This window comes from Desarmillaria tabescens, assembly GCF_030435595.1.
Source record: "Desarmillaria tabescens strain CCBAS 213 chromosome Unknown EV420scaffold_150, whole genome shotgun sequence".
In the NCBI taxonomy this organism is placed as follows: domain Eukaryota; kingdom Fungi; phylum Basidiomycota; class Agaricomycetes; order Agaricales; family Physalacriaceae; genus Desarmillaria; species Desarmillaria tabescens.
The window spans coordinates 57,538-82,383 of record NW_026848449.1 but is presented as its reverse complement, the minus strand read 5'-3'; the positions used below and the strand labels follow the sequence as shown (position 1 = coordinate 82,383).

At 46.0% G+C, this 24,846-nt stretch overlaps 10 protein-coding genes across 10 annotated transcripts; 6 read left to right on the top strand and 4 right to left on the bottom strand.

The window, feature by feature from the left end:
* Positions 1 to 4,774: 4,774 nt before the first annotated feature.
* Positions 4,775 to 6,290, top strand: EV420DRAFT_1653205 (uncharacterized protein; the record flags this gene model as incomplete). The annotated part of the gene is made up of 7 exons (XM_060478723.1): positions 4,775 to 4,814; positions 4,883 to 5,274; positions 5,330 to 5,575; positions 5,633 to 5,667; positions 5,714 to 5,903; positions 5,954 to 6,032; positions 6,088 to 6,290. The coding sequence occupies 7 exons, from the start codon at positions 4,775 to 4,777 to the stop codon at positions 6,288 to 6,290; spliced, it is 1,185 nt and encodes a 394-aa protein (XP_060321980.1).
* A 268-nt stretch (positions 6,291 to 6,558) lies between these two features.
* On the top strand, positions 6,559 to 7,473 carry EV420DRAFT_1653204 (uncharacterized protein; the record flags this gene model as incomplete). The annotated part of the gene is made up of 3 exons (XM_060478722.1): positions 6,559 to 6,963; positions 7,013 to 7,289; positions 7,337 to 7,473. 3 exons carry the CDS (start codon positions 6,559 to 6,561, stop codon positions 7,471 to 7,473), a joined length of 819 nt encoding a protein of 272 aa, XP_060321979.1.
* Positions 7,474 to 7,533: 60 nt separating this feature from the next.
* EV420DRAFT_1653203 (uncharacterized protein) lies at positions 7,534 to 9,069 on the top strand (the record flags this gene model as incomplete). The annotated part of the gene is made up of 4 exons (XM_060478721.1): positions 7,534 to 7,871; positions 7,918 to 8,144; positions 8,194 to 8,751; positions 8,798 to 9,069. The coding sequence occupies 4 exons, from the start codon at positions 7,534 to 7,536 to the stop codon at positions 9,067 to 9,069; spliced, it is 1,395 nt and encodes a 464-aa protein (XP_060321978.1).
* A 1,741-nt stretch (positions 9,070 to 10,810) lies between these two features.
* EV420DRAFT_1488022 (uncharacterized protein) lies at positions 10,811 to 11,271 on the bottom strand (the record flags this gene model as incomplete). Its single annotated transcript, XM_060470589.1, has 3 exons — positions 10,811 to 10,835; positions 10,898 to 11,065; positions 11,114 to 11,271. 3 exons carry the CDS (start codon positions 11,269 to 11,271, stop codon positions 10,811 to 10,813), a joined length of 351 nt encoding a protein of 116 aa, XP_060321977.1.
* Positions 11,272 to 13,074: 1,803 nt separating this feature from the next.
* On the bottom strand, positions 13,075 to 15,694 carry EV420DRAFT_1653201 (uncharacterized protein; the record flags this gene model as incomplete). The annotated part of the gene is made up of 7 exons (XM_060478720.1): positions 13,075 to 13,535; positions 13,588 to 13,805; positions 13,855 to 14,178; positions 14,226 to 14,358; positions 14,408 to 14,669; positions 14,904 to 15,503; positions 15,557 to 15,694. The coding sequence occupies 7 exons, from the start codon at positions 15,692 to 15,694 to the stop codon at positions 13,075 to 13,077; spliced, it is 2,136 nt and encodes a 711-aa protein (XP_060321976.1).
* Positions 15,695 to 16,679: 985 nt separating this feature from the next.
* Positions 16,680 to 18,276, top strand: EV420DRAFT_1770612 (uncharacterized protein). Its single transcript, XM_060481078.1, has 4 exons — positions 16,680 to 16,702; positions 16,757 to 17,142; positions 17,192 to 17,287; positions 17,353 to 18,276. The coding sequence occupies exons 2-4, from the start codon at positions 17,032 to 17,034 to the stop codon at positions 17,866 to 17,868; spliced, it is 723 nt and encodes a 240-aa protein (XP_060321975.1). The 5' UTR covers positions 16,680 to 16,702; positions 16,757 to 17,031; the 3' UTR covers positions 17,869 to 18,276.
* On the top strand, positions 17,643 to 18,606 carry EV420DRAFT_321074 (uncharacterized protein). Its single transcript, XM_060481715.1, has 2 exons — positions 17,643 to 18,333; positions 18,389 to 18,606. Exons 1-2 carry the CDS (start codon positions 17,955 to 17,957, stop codon positions 18,541 to 18,543), a joined length of 534 nt encoding a protein of 177 aa, XP_060321974.1. The 5' UTR covers positions 17,643 to 17,954; the 3' UTR covers positions 18,544 to 18,606.
* A 2,575-nt stretch (positions 18,607 to 21,181) lies between these two features.
* On the bottom strand, positions 21,182 to 22,378 carry EV420DRAFT_321034 (uncharacterized protein). The gene is made up of 3 exons (XM_060481714.1): positions 22,115 to 22,378; positions 21,958 to 22,062; positions 21,182 to 21,900 (listed from the first exon to the last, which is right to left on the bottom strand). Exons 1-3 carry the CDS (start codon positions 22,226 to 22,228, stop codon positions 21,514 to 21,516), a joined length of 606 nt encoding a protein of 201 aa, XP_060321973.1. The 5' UTR covers positions 22,229 to 22,378; the 3' UTR covers positions 21,182 to 21,513.
* Positions 22,379 to 22,430: 52 nt separating this feature from the next.
* On the top strand, positions 22,431 to 22,849 carry EV420DRAFT_320916 (uncharacterized protein). Its single transcript, XM_060481711.1, has one exon. It carries the CDS (start codon positions 22,515 to 22,517, stop codon positions 22,731 to 22,733), a length of 219 nt encoding a protein of 72 aa, XP_060321972.1. The 5' UTR covers positions 22,431 to 22,514; the 3' UTR covers positions 22,734 to 22,849.
* A 645-nt stretch (positions 22,850 to 23,494) lies between these two features.
* On the bottom strand, positions 23,495 to 24,747 carry EV420DRAFT_320950 (uncharacterized protein). Its single transcript, XM_060481713.1, has 3 exons — positions 24,392 to 24,747; positions 24,237 to 24,341; positions 23,495 to 24,174 (listed from the first exon to the last, which is right to left on the bottom strand). Exons 1-3 carry the CDS (start codon positions 24,500 to 24,502, stop codon positions 23,716 to 23,718), a joined length of 675 nt encoding a protein of 224 aa, XP_060321971.1. The 5' UTR covers positions 24,503 to 24,747; the 3' UTR covers positions 23,495 to 23,715.
* Between the last annotated feature and the right edge of the window lie 99 nt (positions 24,748 to 24,846).

Below are 24,846 nucleotides of genomic sequence, written 5' to 3'. Positions count from 1 at the left end.
GTCCATTAGTAAGATGATGGACAAGCAATATATGCATTCTGATCCACAGACAGCTGGGGCACAAGTTTTTCAACGGAATTCACTACCATCTGGAAAATGCTTCGATCACTCTCATGGTGTGATCAATCAATTATTGGGCCATTCGCGATTGATTTATCAGGCTTCAAATATTTCGTGAACGAACGTCTGTTAACATTGATGCACCTAGTGGATTGCAGAGCACATGTGGTGGTTACCAAGAGTACGACATGATTTAGAGACTTTGAAGCACATTGACTGACTAGGGGTAGCGGAGCGCCACTGGTAGATCATTACCTTTTCTGGTGAGCACCATGCCTTCCAGCCGTTGGAGCCGGCCGATTCGAATAGGGAATAATGACATCATTGATCTTGCCGAGCCCATGGCAAGATAGCCTCGGCATCGCTCTGGCACTTTTTCTTCATGATTTGGCGTAAATTTAACACACCGCAAATCATAAATGAGATGTTTATAACAGTATAAAGATGTCACTGAAGGTAAGAGTACTAGATTTAGATGGAAGATCCTTAAAACTGAGGTTTTCTGCTGCCACTGCCATGATCTGCCACCCCCGAATTGTAGGTCTGCATTTTCGGCAAGGTCACTGCGGCACTTGACGGGCATGGGAACCCACCTTATTGGGAACAAGTGTGCATGGCTGGTACAAGCTTCAGTTCTCAATGTTTAGTCTCACTATTATGTACAGAGTAGCTCGTAAATATTGGTAATATACTACATTTTTTGGCGTTACGTCCACACTCCTCACAGAGTTGTCAGCGAAGTTCAATGCCCTGGTCTGACAGTTAACTGCCCTTTTGTTGTCATTCACTGCACGCCCTATCTTGCTCCAGTGTTCTAATCCCACTGATACCACAGTCGTGTATGCTCAATGATGAGTCCCTGTTAGGACTGACTGTTCAGTTCTTTTGAGTCGATGTTGAGCCTCCGAAGAATCAATATCTCACCTCTTTGCTGGCTCGTCGTTTTCCCTTGACCACAGACACTGCTTTTCCTTTTTTTTTGGTGGTGTTACGGTGATAAACTATTCACAAAATTACTCTATCATTGGGAAATTACAAAAGAGAGCGCGATTTTCACCCCGGATACTGCTTCATCTGAAATCACCCAATTGACACTAGATATTCGAAAGATAGTGAATTGTATATAAACAGTTAAGTGCTATCAAGATTCATAAGTAATTTGGAAAAAAAGGCACTGAGACATCACCAAATATACACATTCATAATTACAAACGAAGAAAGAATCTATCCCATGGCCCTTTTTCTCGGGGATTCTTATAAAGTTCTTTGCCATCAGATGCAGGGCTATTCTCACCCAGAGCCAGCAGCAACTGTTCAGATGAGAGACTTCATCGGAAAGACTTCCACTGGTCGGTTCTTCACCTTTTCATGGCAGTTGGGACAGGTAAAGACTGGCCTGTTAGATTTGAGTGTTATCTGTTTGATCAACTGCAGGAGTTCGTGGGGTTCGATCTGGGGATAGGACATTGCTTCCTGGAGAAAAGGGGGGGAGCGGGATAGGTTGATCATGATGGTAATGGGGGTGCTGCTGCCGATAATGTTTGTCAATGGTATCGAACCATGTTAGTAGGCAACTTTCAACAGAAAATATGCCCGCATTCAGGCAACCTGGTAACCTGGTTTGAATGGACATATTTTTCAGCATAACTAGGTGGTGCTTACAGGTAAGGCGACCACATCAGTGAGGCACACAGTGCCACACGTAATATCGGGTTCCAGTTTTAAGGGATTCTATCTATGGGTCAGTCAAGGCATCATTGCGGTCCAGAAAAGAACCTCACAATCATTTCACTAGATTGAAATTGCCCAGTGACGCTCGCCTGAGAAATCTTCAGTGCTTCTTCAGCACGTTCAGCTCGTTTCTCAGCTTCTGTCTGTGAACATTTCAGCTTTTGTCGTCTCCTAGAGAATAAATTAAACGGAGGAGTTCAATGCATGTCACTATTTTTACCTTTTTAAGCTTCTTGACAAAGGCCTGCAATTCCAAAATTTTCATACGTAAAGCTTTAGAACTTGTGTCTTCCTCGTCTGATGAAATTTCGATGATGTCCCTGAGTGGCATACGTCAGTTTACCCTTCCCACGATTTACTGAAGAAGGTGCAGGATAGTGTCTTCAATGACAAACAGCTCCAATCCTTCCAGATCACGAGGCAATGGTGGTTTTCGGTGGTGTTTCGTTCCTCTAGCGGGCGGCATGGTGGTTTAGAGCTAAGAAGTTCTCAGTATGCATGATGCGTGGGTGCAGATTTGAAACCCCGACAGTTGCCGACCACGTGGAAACACTTAACGCGCAGTTGATTGACTTCGTTTATCCTCCCTGTTGCATGCCCATCACCCAATGTAGCCCCTGACAGGCCTGTCTAGCCCAGAGGGTCGAAAACTCATCTGACAGTGTTCTGCCTTGTTTCCCTCATGACTTATGTTCTGGAGCGTGTTTGCATAGCCCTAGATGACATTCATATTATCTCCAGCTATTTCTATGGGTACATGACAGCATTTCAGGGAATTGGTGGTCCGCAGCCATTCCTGCCTCTTTGGAATGAGCTTATATCAGCCTGGCAAGTCAAAGGCACATGAGCAGTTCGAACTTCAAATTTTACCAAAAGCTCTAGTCTAGGATTTGATCGAGGGGCGGAGTGGGGGATGTGCAGAACTTAAAAATAGTCATGGCCAGAATCCGGCACTGTGGGCATGTGTGTCCAAACTTGGAATTCACTCTCACCACAATGTCGCGTCGTCCCTCCATTGCTCTACACGCTTGGGCTGCTCCCCAGGACACACTTTTATGACTTAGGTCGATATCATGGACTTTCAAACCATAGATGATGCGTTCATACATAGATTATCACCTGTAGTTGACCATGTTGAATGTGAGGAGCATCAAGACCTCCTTGGCAACATTGAAAGTCGTCCGGATGTGTCTCGCGATGCTATTCTGGTCACACACGATTGAGATCACTATACCAGTCTCTGCTTGGTTCGAGATCGATCTAGTCTTTCTCAATGAGAGGCAGACGATGCAAATTTCACCTATAAATTCGAAGACACCGACACTATATCACAAGAGCTTCGCATCATGTGGAAGCACATTCCATTCTCGCCGTCATTCTCATTCATGGGTATCCTCTGGAATCTGGACACCTGGGCCATCTCTCTACCATCCGACAAGCAGGAGAAAAATGTGTCTGCGATCCATAATTGGTTGTCAACAGATGTTCATGTCCTCTCCGATCACCCGTGTTGTTCCCATGGGTCTTGCAGTTGCCAGTGACCATCCTTTCATGCCATGACGTGCGCGAAAACGCACCATCCCTCCTCTCAACTGGTGTTTGTCCCAATTACTTTCCAACCCCTCTCCTATTATACCGGGTCCACGTTCAGTCATCGATATCGCCGCATTCTCATATGCAAGTTCCAGTATCGGATTCACGATTATTATTGGAAACAGATGGTCAGCCTCATGACTTCTACCAGGATGGAATTCCGGAAAACGAGATATGCAATGGGCCGAGGGACTTGGTTTCGAATTTCTTGTACGAACGCTCTCAAAGCAATTTAAGTCCGACGATTTTATCTCTCTACTAGATCCAGTTTTCCCTTATTGCCCAGAACTCTCAAATTCCCGTGTTAAGCTCCATGAAGACCGCAAATCCATTGTCGAAGGCTGGTGGAATGGCCACCACCGCAATACAGACGTTAACAACATTTTCCTGATGAATGCGCAGTTCCCCTACCTCCAACGACCTCCACAGTCAACACAAGATATATCACCAGCGCTGTCAATCCCACTGATGGACCCTCAAGAGGCACTTATCCGTCCTCCTCACTGGTCCTATCCCCCCATCTCAATACCAGATGTTTTGCTTCCCCTCTTCGTCGGCTTCGACAATATGACTTCGTTCTTCTCTCCTACTTCATGGGGATCACATACCCTGGAGGCATCTTTCAGACTCCTACAACATTGGGGATCCATCGCATGCAATTCCCTCTCGAAAGTCTATGTGTTCTTCAGGACAAACACAGTTTTCACCCAAAAATCTAGTCAAATCCTTACCTTGCGAAATAGCGGGATTGTTCTTATCTGTAACCCAGTCACTCGATGAGATTTATGACTAAGCAGGCCATCCAGCTCGATGATCTAATTTCAAATTCTATCATCGAGATCAAAACAGCCAATAGGTCTAGACTTCAGAGTTGCACCTTGGCTTCAAAACTGCCAGAAGCGTGTTTGCTGCTGCATATCTGATGTGCAATGCATAGAGTCAAGGTGTGTAAGTGCTCGCACCATTTCCTAGGAAATTTCACTACTGTCCCCGAAGGTATATAGTCACAGTGTTTCTATGATGCACCCCTCTTTACATTCTTCATAATATGCCCTGCACTATGTAGCAATATATACGAGTATCTCTTCGATATGAATATGACCATGGCTCTATAAGCACTATGAGTAGGCTTTTGAAATTTCTTTATGGCAAAAATAACTCAAAGAAACAATCTGCTACATACCTTGTGCAGTGATTTCCTTTCGTAGTTTTTTTTTCGTCTTTATGCAACGTTTTGTGTCTCCTTGGGTCTTCACTGAAGCGTACATTGCCCGAGGCCAAATTGCTCAATTTGGACATGATCTCCTGGAAAAACGTAGTCATGGCGATTGCCGAACGGCTTTAATTGGACCTGATTTCCCACACTATCACTTTTCTCTTCTGCACCAACATGTCGATTGACCATTCTTCTCCAGTTGAAAGCCCTGCAGGTATACACTAACTGTTCTTAAAATCGGAGGATTGGCCTGTGCTTAATTTCTTATTTATGAAGCAACAGGATACACTGCTGCGAAACGGTCCTTATTGGTCTGGTCTGTTCCGATCATTTGCCAAGCATTCCTTGAGACGCCTTTGGATCCTGAACAATGGTTTTGTCTGCGATCAATGGAAAGTGATATAGAGTTAAAGTTCTTGCAGTTTGGGATGGCCATGGCCCGGTCCCTAAAGTCAATTGCGGATGAAGGCTGGGAGAAGGTCAAAGGGGGTAAACCGAAAAATCACATTGACAATATCGGCGGTGGTCGCAACGCTTCCAAGTTTGCGGGCCACCTTGAGACCCTTATACTCGTGAGAGCAGTAGATATCGCAGCTGGTTTTCTTCACCTGCCTACAAGGTCTTACTATCCAAGCTTCCAGAAGTCAATAAGTCTTGACGAGCGTCAAATGGGGGTATATTATATCTAACAATGCCCTATAATGCTTTCTGACTGACCCTCGTCATCAGTTTTTACGGCGACTAGAATCATGGCCTCAGAAACTAGCCGAAATTCAGACTTCCCTTCACATGTATAAGGAACGTGCATCGACGCCACTTCCTCCCTTGGCCCTGGGGGCCTCCTTTACGCAGGAGATCTTGCACAGCGATGTTTGTCTTCTTGCGCATCATTGGAAGCACGAGTCAGCCAAAAATTGGCTGAAGGTACTGTCTGTGTTGGACAGAGTGGCTTTTCACATCCGGTTACTTTGTTACGTGGGTTCTGTTCTTTACATAGCAATTTGATTGTATTCTGACAAAAATTTTCTTCAGCACAGTGGAGTTGAGCAAATGACACGTTGGCAAAGGTAGGAAGCTTTCGATAGTCAAGAAAATATCCTGACCAATTTCAAGGTTTATCGATGAGAATTTTAATCACCCTGACATCCAAACGATTATGGGCAACGAAGAGACATTAAAGAAATTTAAGCAGAGCCTTCCTCGTTGGAAGCAAAGCTTTGCAAATGCCATGGCAATCTCTCCCCTTCTGCTTATTATGGGACAAGGCATGGGTCAGACGTTAAATATGTCCCTTGCTTTGCAAGTGAGAAATCATTTATTACTTTCAGATATTCATTGCTTACGTTTTCTTAGGTCGGTGGAAGGCTGTCTTCGATTGGAAAACCAGACCTCATCGTACGAGTTGAGGAACTCCTTTGGCGTTGCATTATTGGTATCAGCTTGGGGTTCTTGGATGAGCGAGGTTGGATTAACGGACTTCCTCGAAGCAATCAGTCCACTAATCAACAATATGAAACCTTTGAGGGAGAAGCAATCAGGTGCCATGCCTTGGGATGAATTTGATGGGGAGGACACGTGGTTCGAGCATGCTATTCACTTTATCCGGCAGAATGATGTCGCAGGTTTGGGTGCAAGGGTGGGTGCTGAGATGATCGAATGGCTCAGGAAAAGCAGGAAGGGCTTGGATTAAGCGAGGGGGTCGCAAGATGGATCGAATACGAGGAGAGAGAGCAAGATCCCGCTCTCCCCATAGAGTCGCACGGTTACAGTTAGAGACTCGAGGAAGGTCATCAAGCCTCCCTCGGTTCCCTCCATCTAAGGCTGCACCCTTCACACCTGAATCAATACCCAGAATTCATCGAATCTTAACCTATCGAGTACACAAATGGGGGCATGAAAACTATCCAAACTTCAGAGAACGACCCGAGTTGTCACCCCCATGGTGCGATGCACCAATAATGCCCCTTCTGATGGTTCAAGATATTGATCCGATATCCGTGCAGGACATCATCATAGGAGAGCTTCCTCCTGTTTGGAAGGAAAGCTCTCAAAACTTCTTTCCATTATCTCGACAACAAAAAATCCTACATGAACAAAGACTAATGCAAGACATCCACTCAAACTGGCAGAAGTTAATGTTGATGGCGCCATCCATAGGAATGACTACGGTTATTCCATCAGTCGCAGGGTGGAAAAGGGCGCAATCCAAAGCTTTCGGCAATACTGGAGACACTCTTTTGTTGAAAAAAACCAAGCTTGATCGAGGTCTCTCTTGTTCTGGGGCAAATATCGTTTCTCCAATCCTTTGGGATCCGAAGAGAAAGGAGTACATTTCTTGCGATTTTTTTCCCTTGCTGTCCAATGTTAGTACACTCTCTCTCTCGGAAATCTTAGATATTCACTTTTGATTAGGAGCTTGACGATCGAATCACCATTCGTGGTTGGAATGATTGCATTGTTAATGACAAGACAGGTAGTCCCTGGTACAAGCCCGACACAGGAAAGGGCTTGGAAGAATCAATGATCGTGACTCTGAGCTTTTCCAATGCAATGAAGAATCCTACGGTGACCCTGGAGACCTTCCGTAACTACCACATATTCCTTTATGGCACAAAGACTTCCCCTCTCACCTGGTCATTGAATGACCTATCTAAGGTTGGCAATGTCAATATTGTCCGAGAGGTCCAAGGTTAGGCTCACTCCTTCCGTGAAATATTGATCCTTATGCTCCACTAGATCATCAAAGGCGAAGCTCCAACCAGACAAAGGACTATCTTCACGTCAATCTTTCCTTACGCGAAATATATGAGGAAGGCCTGGAAGATGAAGGACATGTTTTAAACTGCACTCTCTCTGCCCTGCAGCACTTCTGAAACTGGACACCCTTTACAATCGTACATTGAAAACCTTAGCTCATTTCATTTTGGAGGCTCATGAATGTTAGGATTGTATCAAGCCACATCAGAGCCTTTGAGCAGACATCTGACCTTCCAGAAGATATCTTCGATGCCAGTTATCCAATCTCAGCAACAAATTTCTGGTTAGTCGCGACGAAAGGAGCGATCAGTTATATTCATTCTGATTGTCACGGTGTTGGTACCTTCGTGGAAGTTCTTTGTGGGCAGAAGTTGTGGTACGTGTTTCAGCGTCATGGGAGTCGAAGACAAGACAGTCGTATAGACGAGTATATGGGTGATTGGGCGCCTGGATTTATTCCGGATCCTAGGGAATGGGAGGCCGAAGTTGTTTTGCTGGAACCCGGCTCTGCCTTGTAAGTTCATGCTGCAATATGTTGAAACATGCTAACACGAAGGAAGTTATATGCGTCCGGATACTCATCATGCTGTTCTGACGCTCGAGAACTGCATTGTGAGGGGCGGTCATTTCTATTCCACCGTTACCCTTTCGAAAACCGTCTCGGGCTGGGTTCATACGTGTATGCTTGGGTACAGGATCATCAATGTTGTACACCCAGAGCTTCATCAGCTCCTCCTTCGTATGATGTGTTACTTTCACACCGTTATTGGTGAGAAAGGTCCTGAAAGTGAGCGGTTCTAACTAGCGGCATTCTTTGCTTTTACCAATACTACTAGCTCAAGACACAGACATTCCCAGTATAACAAGAGACGGACTGCTCGAACTCATTGCGTTGGGAAATCTGTGTATATTCGGATCAGCCTTACTTCCTTGCATCCTGCCAGACTCCGCCGACGCCACGAGGCCCGCAATCACCATGGCCGTAGGTGCCTACATATCCATAATCCGGTGTCTGCAGGTGGATTTTGGTTTAGTTTTCCTTGCAGAAAATAATGCCATCGAGCCCTCCATCGATTCCACCATCCTTGTTGACGACAAATTAAGCGTCTATGCTCGGTTTCTTGACATTGGGGATTTTGCTAGAAGCTCCACGGCTCACTTTGGGCGTTCTTTGATCTTCTATGCTCGAAAGGCTTTAAGAGTGTGCAAGGCTCAGGGAGAACATGAATCCCTCATGTTTAATTTTGATTCATTTCGTCAAGATGTTGCAAATTCGTTGGAGACCTTTTTGCAAATGGAGCTGACCACCGACTTTCTCCATGCGTACAAGCGACAGGTGGCACGTTTGCATGTTAGGCCCATATTTTTGGTTCACAAGAAAGTTGACCTCCTTGGTAAGTGGGGAATTTGACACATATGCTAATCTAACAATCACAACAGATCCGGGTGCCTATTTCGACTGGAATACAGCCACCGATTTTGATTGCTCTGACGTTGAAGATGATATAGATGATAGTGATGGAGATGACCGTGAATTAGGAAAGAAAGAGGATGGCCATGGCGGAGATGACAGTGGGTCAAAGGACGATGATACAGAGAAAAAGAAGGATGCTCCCGAGGAGCTTCAGGAATCTGATGTCGAGTCAGAACCAATGTCAGGTGAGGATGAATCTATGCACTCGGAGTACATACCAAGCAAGTCCGTTCTATAATGCCTTCGTATGAAATACTTGTATGCGCTAAGGATGTGTGTTTTTTCATGACAGCCTTTGGCCAATTTATGTTTCTCTTCTAACAATTTTAAAACTATGTTTATTGTGGCTAAAGTAAAGCAATGACTGTCAATCATACTAGTTTCTGCGTTTTTTGCCTCTTGCAATATGACTCAAGTGCTAACCCGCACTCAAAATATATCTGTGCATTCTTGGATTCCACCCCTGTCATGGATGAGCTTCCAGGCTCTGTACATAATTACATTACAGGTTGCACTTGCTGTTTCAAAATATACATTCCAAAAAAAAGGAGAAAATCGTATTATAATCGGGCCAGAGGCACTTGGGGCTGTCCAGGCAGGGATGCATTTCACGATGAGGTTGGTGCTTGTGGAACGGAATGATGAGGTCGTCTGCTGGTACGACATATAAGAAAAGGTGGCAAGGAAATTGGTGTATGCTGCCTACCTCGTCCATGAATAGACCATGTTCTCCTTCTCTGAATCTGAATCTGGTCTAGATAGATGCTCATTTGCTTGAATTTGAGTCCAAGTTCTCACAATTGAAACAGCTCTGCTATGTGGCACTCAAGCCGGCATAATTTGGTGACATGGTAAGATGGTTTCCACTGATGTGATTTTGGCCAAGTCAAGCAGGAGCTTGATAGGATGCGTCGGACAAAGTCTTCAAAAGACAGCTTATTTGCGGATTCAAGAGCGTCAGGACTGAAAGCGAAGTCCTCAGAAGCGACATCAGGAGATGGTGATTCATCTTCAGTCGAGACTGTTTTCAGGCGTAAAGAAAGGATGAATTTATGGGCAGAATAGCAATTGCGTTTAACAAAGCTTCATCACTTGCTGGGCTCCGGGCTTCCCTGGCTGTGTGTCTTCTCAGTGAAGTGGTCGCTGAGTGCATTGCACGCCAGATATGCAGCAGCAAACACGCTTCTGGCAGTTTTGAAGCCAAGGTGCAAAGTCTGAAGTCTAGACCTATTGCCTGTTTTGATCTCGATGATAGAATTTGAAATTAGGTCATCGAGCTGGATGGCCTGCTTAGTCATAAATCTCATCGAGCGACAGGGGTTACCTATACAACTAACTTGGTATGCAAATGAGGCTACTTTTTGGGGAGGATGTTGTGAATCCAATATAATCCTAGTATAAAGACTGATGCAAAACCTGCCACATTTTGATTGGTCTCTATATGCTAAATCCCCCTCTGCAAAGCACAGATTGTATTTCCCACACAAATACAACGTTGACATGTCAGTTCTGCAATAGTCATGGTCTCTGCCGTCGATAGTCCTGGCATTTCCTAGCATCCGAGTGCAATACATTGGGAGAGTGGTAGGAAACTGCAGCACAGGCAGTATGTGGAAGCGAATAGAGAGGAGGGAAGCGAGTAGCCTTATCGATGTCAGGACAGTCAGCAATCTTTCGAGCCCTTGAAGATTGACTATCATTACGCAAAAATGGACAGCTGAAGGTGTGACCAAATCTAATGGAGCGAGCTTTGCTGCTTGCTTGTGCTACTTGTTATATACAAATTATTGCCTTCCTCCCATAAAGTGCATGACGTCACTTCCTACACAAGGATGACGATGAAAAAGTGCTAGATATCTGAGTCATCTTCACGTCGTAATATCATATTGCAGAAATAACACAAGGAATTAACCAAATTATGAAAAGAGAAGAGCAACATTTCCAATGTATTGAAAATACAACAGACCAGTAAACAAAGCTCATAAAACTGCATTCAATCCAAAACTGTATGTGAAGACACAGAAGCCAATATAACAGAGCTGAAACTTTAGTTTTCCCTGGCATACCGAATGCTAATGCCGAGGTAGACTCTACCTTCGGTGGCAGTGATGATACGGTGAACATCCAAGTCTTCTAAGTCCATGAAGTCTTCGGTTGTTTCAATGACCATGATTGGCCATGGATGCGGGGCATGATGCTCCTCACGTACGGGAGTGGGCTCTTCATCCTCCACACTGATAGCAATATCAAGCTCCAAATGCAGGGGTGAAAAAATTACTCACTGGAAGGTCTGTGCTTCTGCTGCGGGACTCGGGTTCTCAATACCACCTTCCCTAGGGCTTGGAGCCTTTACACCTGGATCGTCTTGCTGCAACGGAGAAGCGTTAGCAGAGGACTTCGACGCCAAGTTGGGACTGTCACCAACGATATCCGATGGCATCTTGATGGGGAAGATAAGACTGGTGTCACACCTGACGGAGGCTTTTATTTCACCAGAGGCAATGGCCGAAATGATCGGCATGCAGGCATGTATTTCGGATCAATTTTAGATAGAAGACAGCAATGACGTTAGAGTCGGATTAGCTTGTCATGGGGTGATATCTGCTTAAAAAAGACTTCAGGATTATGGTGACCATTGATCGATAGTAATAAGGCGAGCCTGAGTCTGTATTGGCTCAGACTCATTCTAGGTTCAAGCCCATATAGGAGCCAGCTAAAGCCAGGCTTGAGTCGCTTTAGCTGGATGATGATGCCTGATTTGGGCAGGGTGTTTTCTTCACTTTTATTCTCACCTAGGACGCATAAAATCATGCCCTGTGGTGCGTACTATAAGATTCCAATATGGATGAAGGCAACTACACATCGAAAATGCTGATTAATACCATAAAATGGAGAACTGAGGTTTGAGATGACAAGATCCAGCCATCTTCAATCCCCACATTGCTCTTGTGACATCCACACTGAATGGACAAATTATTGTGTCAGCCTAATGTCTCTCTTATAAACACTGAATGGTCTCTCTGCCTGATGCTTCCTTGTCAATGGTAGCGGCAAAGTCACTACTGACCAGCATTGGAAGGAAGGAGATGTGGATAGTCACCGCCTGAGGCACATCGGGAGGATTCAGATGCTTCAAAGGCAGGGAAATCATCATACAACCTTAAAGAAATAAAGAAATGAGCCAATTATATGCATAGGAATGAACAGAGTGACTAGAACAAGTCGAATGGAGAGCACGCGTCATAATTAGTGTAGTCCAATGTCTGAACTCGATTTCCTTTTTTGGTCTCAATGAAAGAATTTGAAAAATGGTCATCGAGCTGGATGGCCTGCTTAGTCAGAAATGCCATCGAGCGACAGGGGTTCCAGGTACAAAAATCCCCCACATTCCGCATCCCTTTTTCCATATCATGTCTGCTACTGTGCGTCCTCACACACCAAGGTCATACTGCACCAGATCCTGCCATTCGGCGCTAGTGATCACTTGTTTTGACGATTATGGTTAGTCATGAACGCAGCACTCGTCTCCTCATTGGTGGGAATACTTTCTTCATTCTCCACACTGAGGAAAATATCAAGGTCAGAACCGGAGTGTATAAAAATTACTGACTCGGAGTGAATGCTCTCTGCCACATCCGCCGTCTGGAAAGAGTACATAGGATTGGAATTTCTGCTCCATGGGGATTGAAGCCTCTGCACCTGCCTTGTTTTCCTGCAATGGGGCAGCCCCAGCAAAGGATGTTGACCCAGGGTTAAGGCTGTCACCAATGATATCAGAGGGAGAGCTGATGTCACACCTGACGAGAGCTTTTATAAGGCTTGAAGTTCAGATAGGATCAGACACATGAGTGCGATGGGAATAAGGACATTTGGAAGCTTCTGATAAACTTGTCATCAGTACATGTCCTTGAAAAAAGGACTTCAGGGTCCAATGTAACAATCGTTCTGGGAATATGCAATAGCGCATTTGAATACAGAGAGCAAAGTTTTCATGGTAGGCCACATCCAAAATCGTAACCACTGATAACATATTTGGGAAGTATATACGGGAAAGTACATTTATACTGATCAGTCCGGAGATTGCATGACTTCAGCAACTCTTTCTTTCACCACCATCACTGCCCATTCATCTACAGTCACATCTATATGATTTGGGTTAAATGATGAATGCTGTCCAGGAAATCACATACCAAGTGGACGGGCCCTTGGCCAGATGAAGAAAGTGGGCCTAAGATGGAATAGTCTATCGACACATATTTACAGTCTCCCAACGTTCCAGTACAAGCGAAAAAGAAGTCCAGTGTCCTCTCCACTGACTGTTTGAAGGCTTCAAGTACACCTTCTGCCAACCCTGTGCTTTCCTTGCAGATAGTATCAAAGACCATGCAAAATGAATGGCAGAAGTCTTTGCAAAATCAGCAATGCGAAGTGAGACCAGAGAATCCAAAGGTTTGGTGAATGCATCATGGGCAAGTGGTGTGTCGGGAAAGAGAATCAGAGAGTACTGCTCCTGAAGACGATATATTATGTCAAAATATGCCTGTCTCCCCTTGCTGAGTGGCCCATATGCATCTGGTTTATGAGCATCGAAAATAGTGACAATGTCTAAGGCAGGAAGGGAGAGGAGCAAGTTGCTGAGTGCAACTATGTCGAGAAGCCCTTCAGCTGTATTGACCTTGAATTTGGACGAATCATTTTCTATGCCTGAAACCATCCTGATGAGGCATCAGAGAAAACAATTAGTTGATTGGCTTACTATCAGTGTTCAGCCCATCTTCAAGGTACAAAATCAGTCGAAAGAGGAGATCCCTCAGTTGGAAGTACAGAACTCTCTCGATTTCAACCCCATGTATATAAGTATCAACCCGACCCGAAACAGTTTTTGACAAAGTTGTAGTAGTGTAAAAATGTTGTCCTCTGACAATGGAATTTTCGAGTGTCACTACTGCATGAAGAGTGCCTGGTTGAATGAAACTATTCTTGTTATCAGCAGTAATCACACCATATCATTGAAAGGACATACAGGACATTACCAGGCTCGAGGACAACAACTTCTGCTTTCCATTGCTTTGGGTCATTAACGAAGTCAGAATCCCAGTCATGGTACACATGTATCAACTTGTCACGCTTTTTAACGTGACGTTGAAAGAGGTACCAAAGCTGGCGGCCACAATGAACTTGGATAACTGTACAAACCCCAAGACAATAGGGCTTGATGCGGTCAATAGCACTTTTCGTTGCCACATACCAGAAGTGGGTGGTGGATGCAGGATACCCCTCTGTCTGAAAGATGCGCTCTGTGTTAACAGACGTCTGTTTGAAAACTCCCATGTCACTGGAAAAAATTCTACAAATAAGTCAGTTTTGAAACAAGAGTTCATTTTCGCTCCTTACAGTTGTAAGGGATGCAAATCCTGGGTGTGGCAGGGCAGACGAAGCGCACTCAAAATAAGACCTTCATTTTCCTGGCTTTCTTCATGCAGTTCACGTAAAGACAGATGCATGTCATGGCCCTGTCCTTGGTGGTCTGTATACTGTGTTAATATATTGTTGTGTTGCAAACAAAAAACACAAACCTTGAAAATCTCGATTTGCATGAGGATTTCCGATCTTAGAAAGTGATGACAGCGTCCAAGTGATCTGAGATGTCGTTGCACCAACCACTAGTATGTTGTGGTCACAAAAACGTTCAAGAGTGCGAACAGGATTGTTGATGGCCAAATCGAAATCCAGGCGATATACCAGTGCTGACTCTACAGCAGGTGCTACAGAAAGTGAAACTGAGGCATTAATACAGCACTTATGCCATCCATCCAGCAACGCTCGATCTTGAACCTCCTAAAAAACATCATTTATAGGATTTCGAAAAAGGGATGGGTGACATATGTTACTAAGCAATGGCAAATAATAGAATGTATGGTATCTTTCACCCACTAAAATGGGGGGAGACTCAACCATTGTTCCAGAACAAGCTAGGTTGCGATCTTGTTTTAGTTGTTTTCGGCTAGCTGATACAGATGTAGATCGTTGCCTCTTTCGGTGATACAAGAAGGGATACTTGTTTGCTCGAACAAACAAAGAACCGTCTTCACCGATTTGACCAAGCTCAATGGTGAGGAGGTCGTTAATGTTCAAGCCAGTGTTTGGTGGATGGGGCCAGAGCGCCGGAAAGTGTCTGTGGCCCCATTGTTCCACTTGCAATGTCAAGAGGCGGTGAACCTTGGGAATCGAACCAAGTGTAAAAGCTGGGAGGTGGCAGGCATTAAGAAGTAATTGAGGAGGGGCACTGCAAGACCTTGGTTTCCGTTTTACTCGGTGTTTCTGTGCTGGCGATGATGAACGTCCTCTGCGTTGTTCTGCCTGGGGTCCCACCTTGCGAGCTCCCTTAAAGTTTCGACTATTATTAAGCCAAGCAACATTTGCCAATCCTACACGAACCTCCAGGCCAAGGATTTGGTTACACTGAACAAGGGCAGCAAATGCATCAGAAAACCAGGTATCCGCTCCCTCAGAGTCACCTCGGATCAATGGTGCAGCCTCAGTCAAGAAGTTTGTCAATCCAGTGTCACTTGTCCAACAGCCCCACGCGACACCGATAATACAACGCCAGAGCATTTCCTCAATACATTGGAGGAGTTCCGGTTTTCCATAAGATGCAAGTCGTCCTCCGACCTGCAAGCAAACATCAGTGATACCTTTGCGAGATGGTAAAAAAAAACTCCTACCTGTAAAGTAAGTGAGATGGAGATATGTTCTCTGGAACCTGGGTACAGAATGAGCAGGAGTGGTGATATCGCAACGGCATCAATGAAAGCTTTCTTCCAACGTTGCACATTTTGTTCAAAAGTCTCCTCAAAGATCATTGTAGTTCTGAGGTGGTCCGAGTGTTCAAACCTTACAGTTAGAGCGAGTACCATGAATACTAAGGGAATCTTACCTTTACGAATGAAAGTTTTCGCAAAGAAACAATCAGAAGTTGATTTAAACAGTGTTGGATCCCCTTACAAGGCAAAGCACCGAGCGAATATGAAAAGCGATGCCATCCAAAATACAAAGGGCATTGGTGTAGGTTTTGATGAACTCATCCTTCTGGTTGTTCACCAGGAGGCAAATATCGCGATAGACATTCTCTTGTTGGTTAGTTGCCCATGGACTTGGCATTGATCTGTTCCTATATGCACCAAGCGATGTGTAAAGTTCATTCAACTTCACGGTCCATTGCTCCAGCGGCTCCCGAATCTACCAGACAGGATTAGGAAGGCTCTCACATTCAAGAAATGACTAACTCACGAAAGCTGGGATAGTATGAACGAGTCGGGATACGCGAAAAGATGCAGGCCATGTCCATCACCTTCGCAAGGATAATGGTGTCAAGAATTGGGCCAAATTGGTCTTCTGTGGTGCTGATTTTATCGATACAGGCCTTTTCAGGTTCGCACCAATATCGGTCAGCAAACTGCTTCAGTGATCGTCCCATCGCGATATCTCCCAATTAATAGACTTTTCAGTGCAAATATGATATTAACTGTGTCCTCAAGCTCTAAGATCAGAGAAGCATCATACCTAAATTGATGAGTGAGAAGCCGGATGATGGACCAAGATAGGATTGAGATAGGATCTCATTTACTCCCTTGACTTCAGCTATTCGTGAACCCAGATTAGAATTTTAATAAATTATTTAAGTATCTATATATATTGATTTATTTTGAGTCTATAGCTGCTTATGGCAAATAACAAGTCTGATTAATAAAAATCACAAGACCTTATCCATATACAGCAATGGCAAGGTGCCGGGGTGCTCAGGCACAATCTCATTTGAAATGAGCGTACCAGTCTTATATTCCATACGTTCCCTTGTAGATCCTGAAAGCCTGAAGCCGTCCATAAGTTTGGATTGATTTCGACCAAATGTAAATTTTACATACCTTTCAAGTGATCTGAGATTGGCGGACACGGAGAGGTGTAACTATTATCAAATCTGGGCCCTCAAATCTCGCGCTTCAGTGGGACTAGGTAATATGACACAGCCACCGCCACCCGGCGCTTTGCACGATTAGGATGCCGGATCAGGACCGTGTATTTTCCTCCTCACCTCCACCACAGTTACTTGGACCTTAAATAAAAACCGCCAAGATGAACCCCAATCTCTATCCTCTTCCCTCCTACCAGTGCTACACTCTGCGCCTCACCAGCACTCATTATGCCTTCCACTGTCTTGCCGTCTAGAGGACAATGCATCCAACTCTCTGACAACTTTCAGCACTGTCAGTGCCTATGGTTCTTCCCTCCTGTGTCGCCCCTGCTAGATCAGGTAGGTTCTCATTCAATTCACCTATATTCTCATGTTTACGTTCTCTCAGAACATCTGCGGTCTCTGTGGACACGGTATTCATGCGCATGCAGACTATGTTTCGACCGTCGTTAATCGTTGCCCCGCGAATCAATGCGCCGCGTATGTTCAAAAGGCACGATGCTCTCCGCTCCGAGCGGTATCCTGAACTCACAACGACTTGCATTGTAGACGACTCTAACACAGCTCTGCACCTGTGGAGCGCCATTTTTCGAGCACATCGCTACCGATAACTCCGAGTATTATTTGCGAGAGCCATGGACTGTTTCGGACTATTTCAGTGCAGACGGTAATGGCTCTTCCACCTCGGACAGCTATACCTACGACCGCAACAGTTCATCCGACCCGAACACCAGTTCCATTCCTTCCACTGATTACAACGGCACCATTTCTTTTGGCGACGCAAGGAGCATTCCCTTCACCCCCGAACCCATTTACTCGGAAAATCACTCGGGTTATGCTAACAGCACGGTCATCTCATCCGGTACTCAACCCGATACCACCCAGACCCCGGGAGGTCATAGCTCAAATGGCCCCTTCACTCAGTATCCGAACTATGTCGTTAACTCACCCTATGATCGTCAGCTTGAGGGTGGCGCGACCAATGGGAGTTTCGAATACCAGGATTATGGGGATACAATGTACGCTGAAACCCCTGGAGCCTGGTCGGGCCCATACAGCGCTTGATCCATAGCAACATCCTAATTCTTGTTATCTTCCTTTCCCTCCTCCGACTCATCGTCGGATCACTTCTTTTATTCCTCATTGTCATCATGCTCGCTATTTCTATGTCATCGATTCTCGATCTCAGTTCCATTGCTGGTGATCGATTATACCCACCCCACTTTTTGTTTTTCCCCGCTCGGATTTTCTCTCGCCAGTCATTATTGCGATGCAGGACTTCAGCCTTTAATGCCCTCAGTTCTGTTACGCTCGGTTTGATGCTTTTTCCTTCGTGCTACGTCTTGTCTTTTTCGTTTTCTCTGTTGTATTTGTTAATCAGTTCTGCCAATATTTGGCTACCATTTTTTTCGGCTCCGGTCTATGATATATCTATTACCTTCATCGCTTTTACTTGTCGTTGCTCGTCTGTCCTATCGTTTTGTAATTGCTTTGGAAACAAATTATTATCAGAACATACACCATTGACTGGTGCGTTCACAAATACGGTGACAAAGCATTAAATGAGTTCACCAAAGATGTACAGGCGACTGCTTTTCTTCCAGCGCACCGCCCTTGAATCCCGCAAGAGTCGGAAATGGATTCCTCTTCATAATTATCGCACTAGCAGCTGAACTCAGCGCCGACGGGAGAGAAATCGAGCATACAGAAGCAAATAATACATCCACATGTATCATCTGATCCAATCAGTAATCTGACAAGAAAGAGAGGTACGACGGCACCGCTCAAAGCTCCATACGAGCATCGGCTGAGCGTGCCGTTTCGAAGAGAAAACCACGTTGCGATGTTGGTCTACTTTGAGTACATTCATCGGAGACGCTCGTAGCCTTCAAGAATGCGATTGTTCCTGGTGCTGTTCTGGCAGCTGCGGTAGTCGAACTTGAGGATAAACACTACCGGAAAAAAGGTACGCGATGAGTTAAGACAATGTCCTTTGGAAGGAAGATACGGAAACAGGCCTACAGAAGATATATGTGACGGAGTAACAGAAGCATGGCTTGCATCACGGTAAAATAGGTCAACCATCAGTCAAGGGTTTTAGGCGACGGATTCGAGTAGCCTGAGCGTCAACAGTCCCTGATCCGGGAATACAGATGCCATCAATAACGGTAGAGGCATTATTTCGTCATTGTCACCGAAGACGGCGGTATAAGCCCTAGGCTAGAAATCCGGTGACATAGTCCTATGGCTCAGTGAAGAATGTGGTATAGGCAGGGTTTGAGTTGGCCGGTGGGTAGACGATGACCGCAGGAGTCGTCTTCAGGATATTCCAGTGATAAGATGGGGCTGGCATCATGGCATATATATCCTGGAGCGCAGAAAATAAGATTAAGGTCCGGAAAATATATGTAACAGTGAAGGGAATAGTTCCTCCCGTTGTTATGAATCGGCGCTTGGTGGTAATCGAGGGTGATGCCACGCGGATGGGATTAGGGAAGGGGAAGAGGTTGTCTTGATGCATACTCCGCAGCAACGGAGAGCAGAAAGAGGGAAACAGACATCGCCATGGATTTTCGTATGTTGCGAGTCGTTGAACAAGCCTGTCCCTTCTGCGATCAATGGAGGTAAACAGCCATTCACAGGACACTCTTGAGTCTTTGCAGCATTCTCGGTGCGCGACGTCTATGTAGATTCAAGCTTAGGAAGAACACATGTAGTATATAGGGCGAAGTCAACTGAACGCATCGATGTGGGTCCAGCAATGAGCATCGCATTCCTCAACCAAAAAACGACGTCTTCAAAGTGGTGGCAGAGACGTTAACTGCAAAAAGGGAGCATACGGATGCCTGTAGTATGAAGACTAGGAGAAATGCGATGGTGGAAGCAATGCAACAGTTGATCGGGACCCTGTGCCGGCGGCCCATGCTCACATCCCGTACACCTCCCCTCCTTATCTCCACGAGCTCCCTCCAACCGTTTCCTGATCCTTATACTTCAACGACTATCCGGAGCAAAATATCATCACTTCTGGTTATAGATTTAGAAGTGCTTAAGATCAGCTGTAAACGTTTGATCGTTCAGTCGAATGAGCCACGATGGATGAATATAATCACCTCACCTCTGAGTATCAGTCAAGTTTGGCTCCCTCCCTTGTTGACGCTGCTTCTCGATTGACCTGGCGAGCCGCAATACGTAGAGTCAGCCTGCATCGCTATCGATGTCCGAGCTTGATATTTGGAGATCGATAGACAGAGAGTTTCGGATGGTGGTTGTTTCACAAAAGGTCACTTTCCGGTCACTAAAGCCTGTTGGCGCGTCGATAGGTTTGCGTCCGGCGTGCCTGAAGGTACCGTGCCGTGTAATGATGATGATGATGATGATGATGATAGGTCAGCAGTAGGGTCACGCTTTCTGTGACACGCCGATAATGGCCTAAATCACATCCTCAACCTCCTACTCATGCTATAATTCCGTCAGCTAAGCTTGCTCTCCAGAAGTCCAAGCTCAAGTCTAGAATTTCCGCCCCATTATACTAAAGAAAATCCTGTTTATAAGGCAGCTCGGCGCTGGGTTGGCCTTGTCTATGCAGGAGACAACACTTCGACTGCTACTGCACCCGTCTCCATCCAACCAACACCACCACTGCCCCATCTCTGTGCCGGCGTTCTGTTGTATCCAGGTCGTTTAGCTCTTGTAATCAGTGCCGACCACCAGAATGCGGAGGTTTGGAAGATGGAAGAATCACGGATGAAGCGGACTTGAGGAGCATGCTGGGTGCGGCATTTCCATATCTCTGACATCTGTATACACCATGGTTGATTTTCTGGGCTCAGCGCCGCTGTCTCTGACCTTACTCATCGACGGTGGCTCTCAAAGCTAGCATCACTTACCTTGCCGTCTTCCATTCCAAGGTCGCCTTTCCCTCAATCACCAGAGTCATCTGTCGACAGGACTCACAAGCTCATACTTAATTCAGGCGTCTTCGATCCCATGGTCGCCGTTCTCCAGGATCTCAGCGTCTGTCTTTCCCAACGGTGGTGTTTAGGTCCATTTCCCTTTGACGACGAGGCATCATACGAACGGTCTTTTCCCAGTTTTGCGTTCATGGATATCTGCATAATATCCTGTGGAACCTCATCTGTAAAGCTCGGAGATACCAGTAAAGCCATCGCTACTGGTGGATATGGTATTGCACGTTCATCGACAACGCAACGTCATTCTATCGTACTCCCTAGGTAAGGGAAGTTTCTATTTTATGCTCGTTTTCATGGAACTCTCTTCAGGACTTTGACAAGGGCCTACGAGGGACTGGAACCTGGCATTCCCAGTTCCTCCAATGCATCTAGCGACCACTCAGCTCACCTGGAACAGTCTACCGTCTCGCAGCGAGAATATATTTGGGACCAACTAGGTGTTAAACCCGTTCATTCAGGACTTGTTTTGTTACTTAGATAAATAAAACACATATGATTTTAGAACAAAGCAAAGCGATAAGCGCGACAAACAAGTACACTAAGCATGAGAAAACGAGACGATATCCAAGATGTACATACATTGTTACATTGCTGTGTTTTACAGATGATTTATGACGCGTTACTATTTATACCAATCGACGAAGGAGCTGGAGATGACGATAGAACTTTCTTGCCCATACTTATTCGAGTTGACCTGCCTGGGCTTCCGCGGCAGGCACCGCGTTGGAGGACCTGGTCAAATAAACCTCGCGCTCTCGCTCGAGCCCTGGACGTTAACGCTGAGGTTATCCTGGTACTGAGCGCCGTAAGAGCCTCCCGCTTCCGAGTGGGAATAAGCGTCGATCTGAGTGATGTCCATTTGAATGACAGGTTGCGGGGTAGGTGTGAAGATCAGTGCGTTGCCGTAAGGGTAGGATGGGTTGGCGTTAGTGGACGGAGGTATCGGAGTGAATGGGTGGTTCGTCGTGTCGCCGTTGAGTGTGTTGACATTAGAAGGGAGGTTACTGTCATGGATAGATACACCCGTTCCATAGGGCAGAGGTGTAGACGAACGATGCGCATTCACGACAGGTATATGCTCAATGAGAGACGCCGAACATGTGCATGCTTGTATCCGGGCCGTCTACAATGAGCTGTATCAGCGTTATTCCAGACACCACGGCCAGAGAATATACCGTACCTTCGGAAAGTACGCAACGCAATTCATCGCAGGGCAGTGATGGACAAACATTGAAACATAGTCGCGGTGCGCATGAACACCATGTCCACATACACTGCAGATGGTCTAGGGCATGTAAACACAATGAAAGTACCAGTGAAGGAGAGTCACAGCCTACCTGATCTAGCATGGGTAGTGCAGGGGGTATGAACGACGGGCACTGACAATGGTGGATAGTGTCCGGAGCGACCGTGCATCCGGCTCTCAAAGGTAGGTCTGTCATTGAGGACATTAGTGAACGGGTGCTACTGCTGAGCGTGATAATGAAAAAGGAAGTGACGAAAGTAGGGGTTCACCCGGCGCATTTTTATACGTTCGAGCAGGGTGGCGACAGACACACCGGGACAGATACGATCAGCCGACGTTACGGCAACTTTTAAAGCTGCCGGCAACTTTTAAATCTGCAGGCACTTGTTTATGTAACTCAGCTGTCGGCCACCGGTGACGGACCCCGTCTCTTTCTATCAGGCTTTTCTCTGGATGAGACTGTCCGCCAAACATTTGCGTTGTCCCTCTCTATGTATTGTGCAAGTCCTCCAAGAAGGCTCATCTCTTTTCACTGGTGCCTGCCTCTCTTGCCATGCGTAATCTACGCAACCCCCCGCGCCGCCACTATACCCACACGGAGCTCATCAAGACGTCGCACGTCGGAATATCGTCTTCCATGGGACGTTGTCATAAACGGCTACGAAGGCCTAGATACTGATGTCGTCGCTCATGGGAAATGCATGGCGTAGGCTTGTATGTTGGAGCGAGGACTTGAGGACGCTTGAAGCATGGTACTATCTGTATCTCTTCCTGGACTTTTTCACGAGCCAAACGTCATCCCCTACGTTCTCTTTCTCTAGAACTCGTTGCGGAGGGCCTGTCCCTTCCTTATCCTCCCTAGTTAGTTGGCGCCCCGTACCATCTCATCACTTTCTATTCTTTCTCATTCGAGATCTTGTCTTACTTCAAGCAATCCACCGATGACTTTTGTCGATTTCTATCCGGAACAGGCCCTCGATCCATTAGCACCCCTTCGATGTTCGATAGCAGTGGTCCCAGAATACAAAGGGCGGCGTACGAAAATAATGGATGATCAAGCAAGCTATGGATATCGGTTTGGGGCGAAAAGGAAGGAGGGAAAGCGCTGGTTAGCTGAGAGGGTTGGCGGAGAAGAGGATCAACAACGAGAGTCAAGCGGGACAAGTTGCTACATGAGATCGCTGACCCGCTTGCCTGTCGGTACACAGTTGTCGACAATGCGATGTTGTTCTATCATAGTTCCTAGGTAAGAAAAACTTTGATTCTGCGTATTTTCCCTCTTATGAAGCTTCCATCAGGATTTGAATCGGGTTTTCATGTGATAGAAGCTGACAAAATAGAGCGAGGGCTACAAGGAACTCGAAGCTAGCATACCCAGCTCCTCCGGTACATCTAGCGACTACTCAGGCCACTTGAAGCAAATTTCCGTCTCGTAGCAAGAATATTTTAGGACATATGAGGTCTTAAATGCGTTTATTCATTGCATTATTCAAATAATAAAACGCATATAATTCAGAGCAGAGCAAGACGATAGACATCACAAGCGGGTACCCTAAGACGACAGACGATAAACAAGACGATATCCAAAATGTACATACATGTTGTGTTACAGACGTTTTTATGATGTGTTACTCTACACGCCAAACGACGAAAGAGCTGAAGATGAAAGATAGAATCCTTTCGTAGATACCCTTATTCGAGTTGATCTTCCCAGGCTTCCGTGCCACGCACCGCGTTGGAGGTCGTGGTCAAATAATCCTCGCGAAATCTCGCGCTCGGGTCCTGCACGTTAACGCTGGAGGTACTGCCCCGGTACTGAGCGCCGTAAGAGCCCCCCACTTCCGAGTTCGAATGAGCGTCAAACTGAGTGATAGTCGTTTGAGTAACAGGCAGCGGGGTAGGTGAGAAGATCATTGTGTTGCCGTAAGGGTAGGATGGATTAGCATTAGTGGAGGGAGAGGGCATCGGCATCGGAGTGAGTGGGATGTTCGTCGTGTCACCGGTGAATGTGTTGACATTGGAAGGGGGGCCATTATCATGGACGGATATATCCGCCCCGTAGGGAAGAGGCGTAGGCGAACGATACACATTCACAACAGGTATATGATCGATGAGAGATGCCGAGCATGTGCATGCTTGTACCCGGGCCGTCTGCAGTAAGATTCATGAACATTATCTCAGACATTACGACGGAGAGTATATTGCAATTGTACCTTAGGAAAGTATGCACCACAATTCATCGCAGGGCAGTGATGCACAACCATTGAAACGTAGTCGACGTGCGCGTGAACACCGTGTCCACACAGACCACAGTTGTTCTGGAAGAACCTAAGCACGGAAGTATGGGTGAAGATGAATGAGAGCCTACCTGGTCTAGCAGGGGCGACTCTGGAGGTAAGAACCATAGACACTGGCAGTGCTGGTTGCTGTCAATGACTTGGATGCACTTTCCTCTCGATGGAAAGATGATTGAAGACATTGAGACTGAGGCGCTGAGTGCAGCACTGGCAGGAGAGAGGGCGATAGAGATTGGGACTCGTCATGACGCATTTTTAAAGTCCAAGTAGTCAGCGGAAGTACACTTGGGGCAAAGGAACAGAGATGAAGTCCACACCCATGTACGACGCAAAGCATGTGCAGTAAATGTTAGATTGGGAAATAGGAGATCGAATAGGGACCAACATCCAGGACCCCGGACGTTTTTGCCATGGACGAAAGGCGACCAGTTTCGGGGTCCTAGTAACTCCTAGTTACATCAGTTAGACCACGTTGCAGATTCCGAGGTCTGGACAAAAAGTTCTGATAGAACTAGTTGAATTCCAC

Bases quoted from the DNA above. Each gene is read 5' to 3' on its own strand.
- EV420DRAFT_1770612 (XM_060481078.1), top strand. From the start codon at position 17,032: ATGCCTTCCACTGTCTTGCCGTCTAGAGGACAATGCATCCAACTCTCT. The intron at 17,143-17,191 runs GTAGGTTCTCAT...ACGTTCTCTCAG, and splicing joins TGTCGCCCCTGCTAGATCAG to AACATCTGCGGTCTCTGTGG. The intron at 17,288-17,352 runs GTTCAAAAGGCA...CTTGCATTGTAG, and splicing joins CGAATCAATGCGCCGCGTAT to ACGACTCTAACACAGCTCTG.
- EV420DRAFT_321074 (XM_060481715.1), top strand. From the start codon at position 17,955: ATGCTCGCTATTTCTATGTCATCGATTCTCGATCTCAGTTCCATTGCT. The intron at 18,334-18,388 runs GTGCGTTCACAA...AAAGATGTACAG, and splicing joins AGAACATACACCATTGACTG to GCGACTGCTTTTCTTCCAGC.
- EV420DRAFT_321034 (XM_060481714.1), bottom strand. From the start codon at position 22,228: ATGTCCTCAATGACAGACCTACCTTTGAGAGCCGGATGCACGGTCGCT. The intron at 22,063-22,114 runs GTAGGCTGTGAC...TACATGCCCTAG, and splicing joins CACTACCCATGCTAGATCAG to ACCATCTGCAGTGTATGTGG. The intron at 21,901-21,957 runs GTACGGTATATT...AGCTCATTGTAG, and splicing joins GCGTTGCGTACTTTCCGAAG to ACGGCCCGGATACAAGCATG.
- EV420DRAFT_320916 (XM_060481711.1), top strand. From the start codon at position 22,515: ATGTATTGTGCAAGTCCTCCAAGAAGGCTCATCTCTTTTCACTGGTGC.
- EV420DRAFT_320950 (XM_060481713.1), bottom strand. From the start codon at position 24,502: ATGTCTTCAATCATCTTTCCATCGAGAGGAAAGTGCATCCAAGTCATT. The intron at 24,342-24,391 runs GTAGGCTCTCAT...AGGTTCTTCCAG, and splicing joins AGTCGCCCCTGCTAGACCAG to AACAACTGTGGTCTGTGTGG. The intron at 24,175-24,236 runs GTACAATTGCAA...ATCTTACTGCAG, and splicing joins GTGGTGCATACTTTCCTAAG to ACGGCCCGGGTACAAGCATG.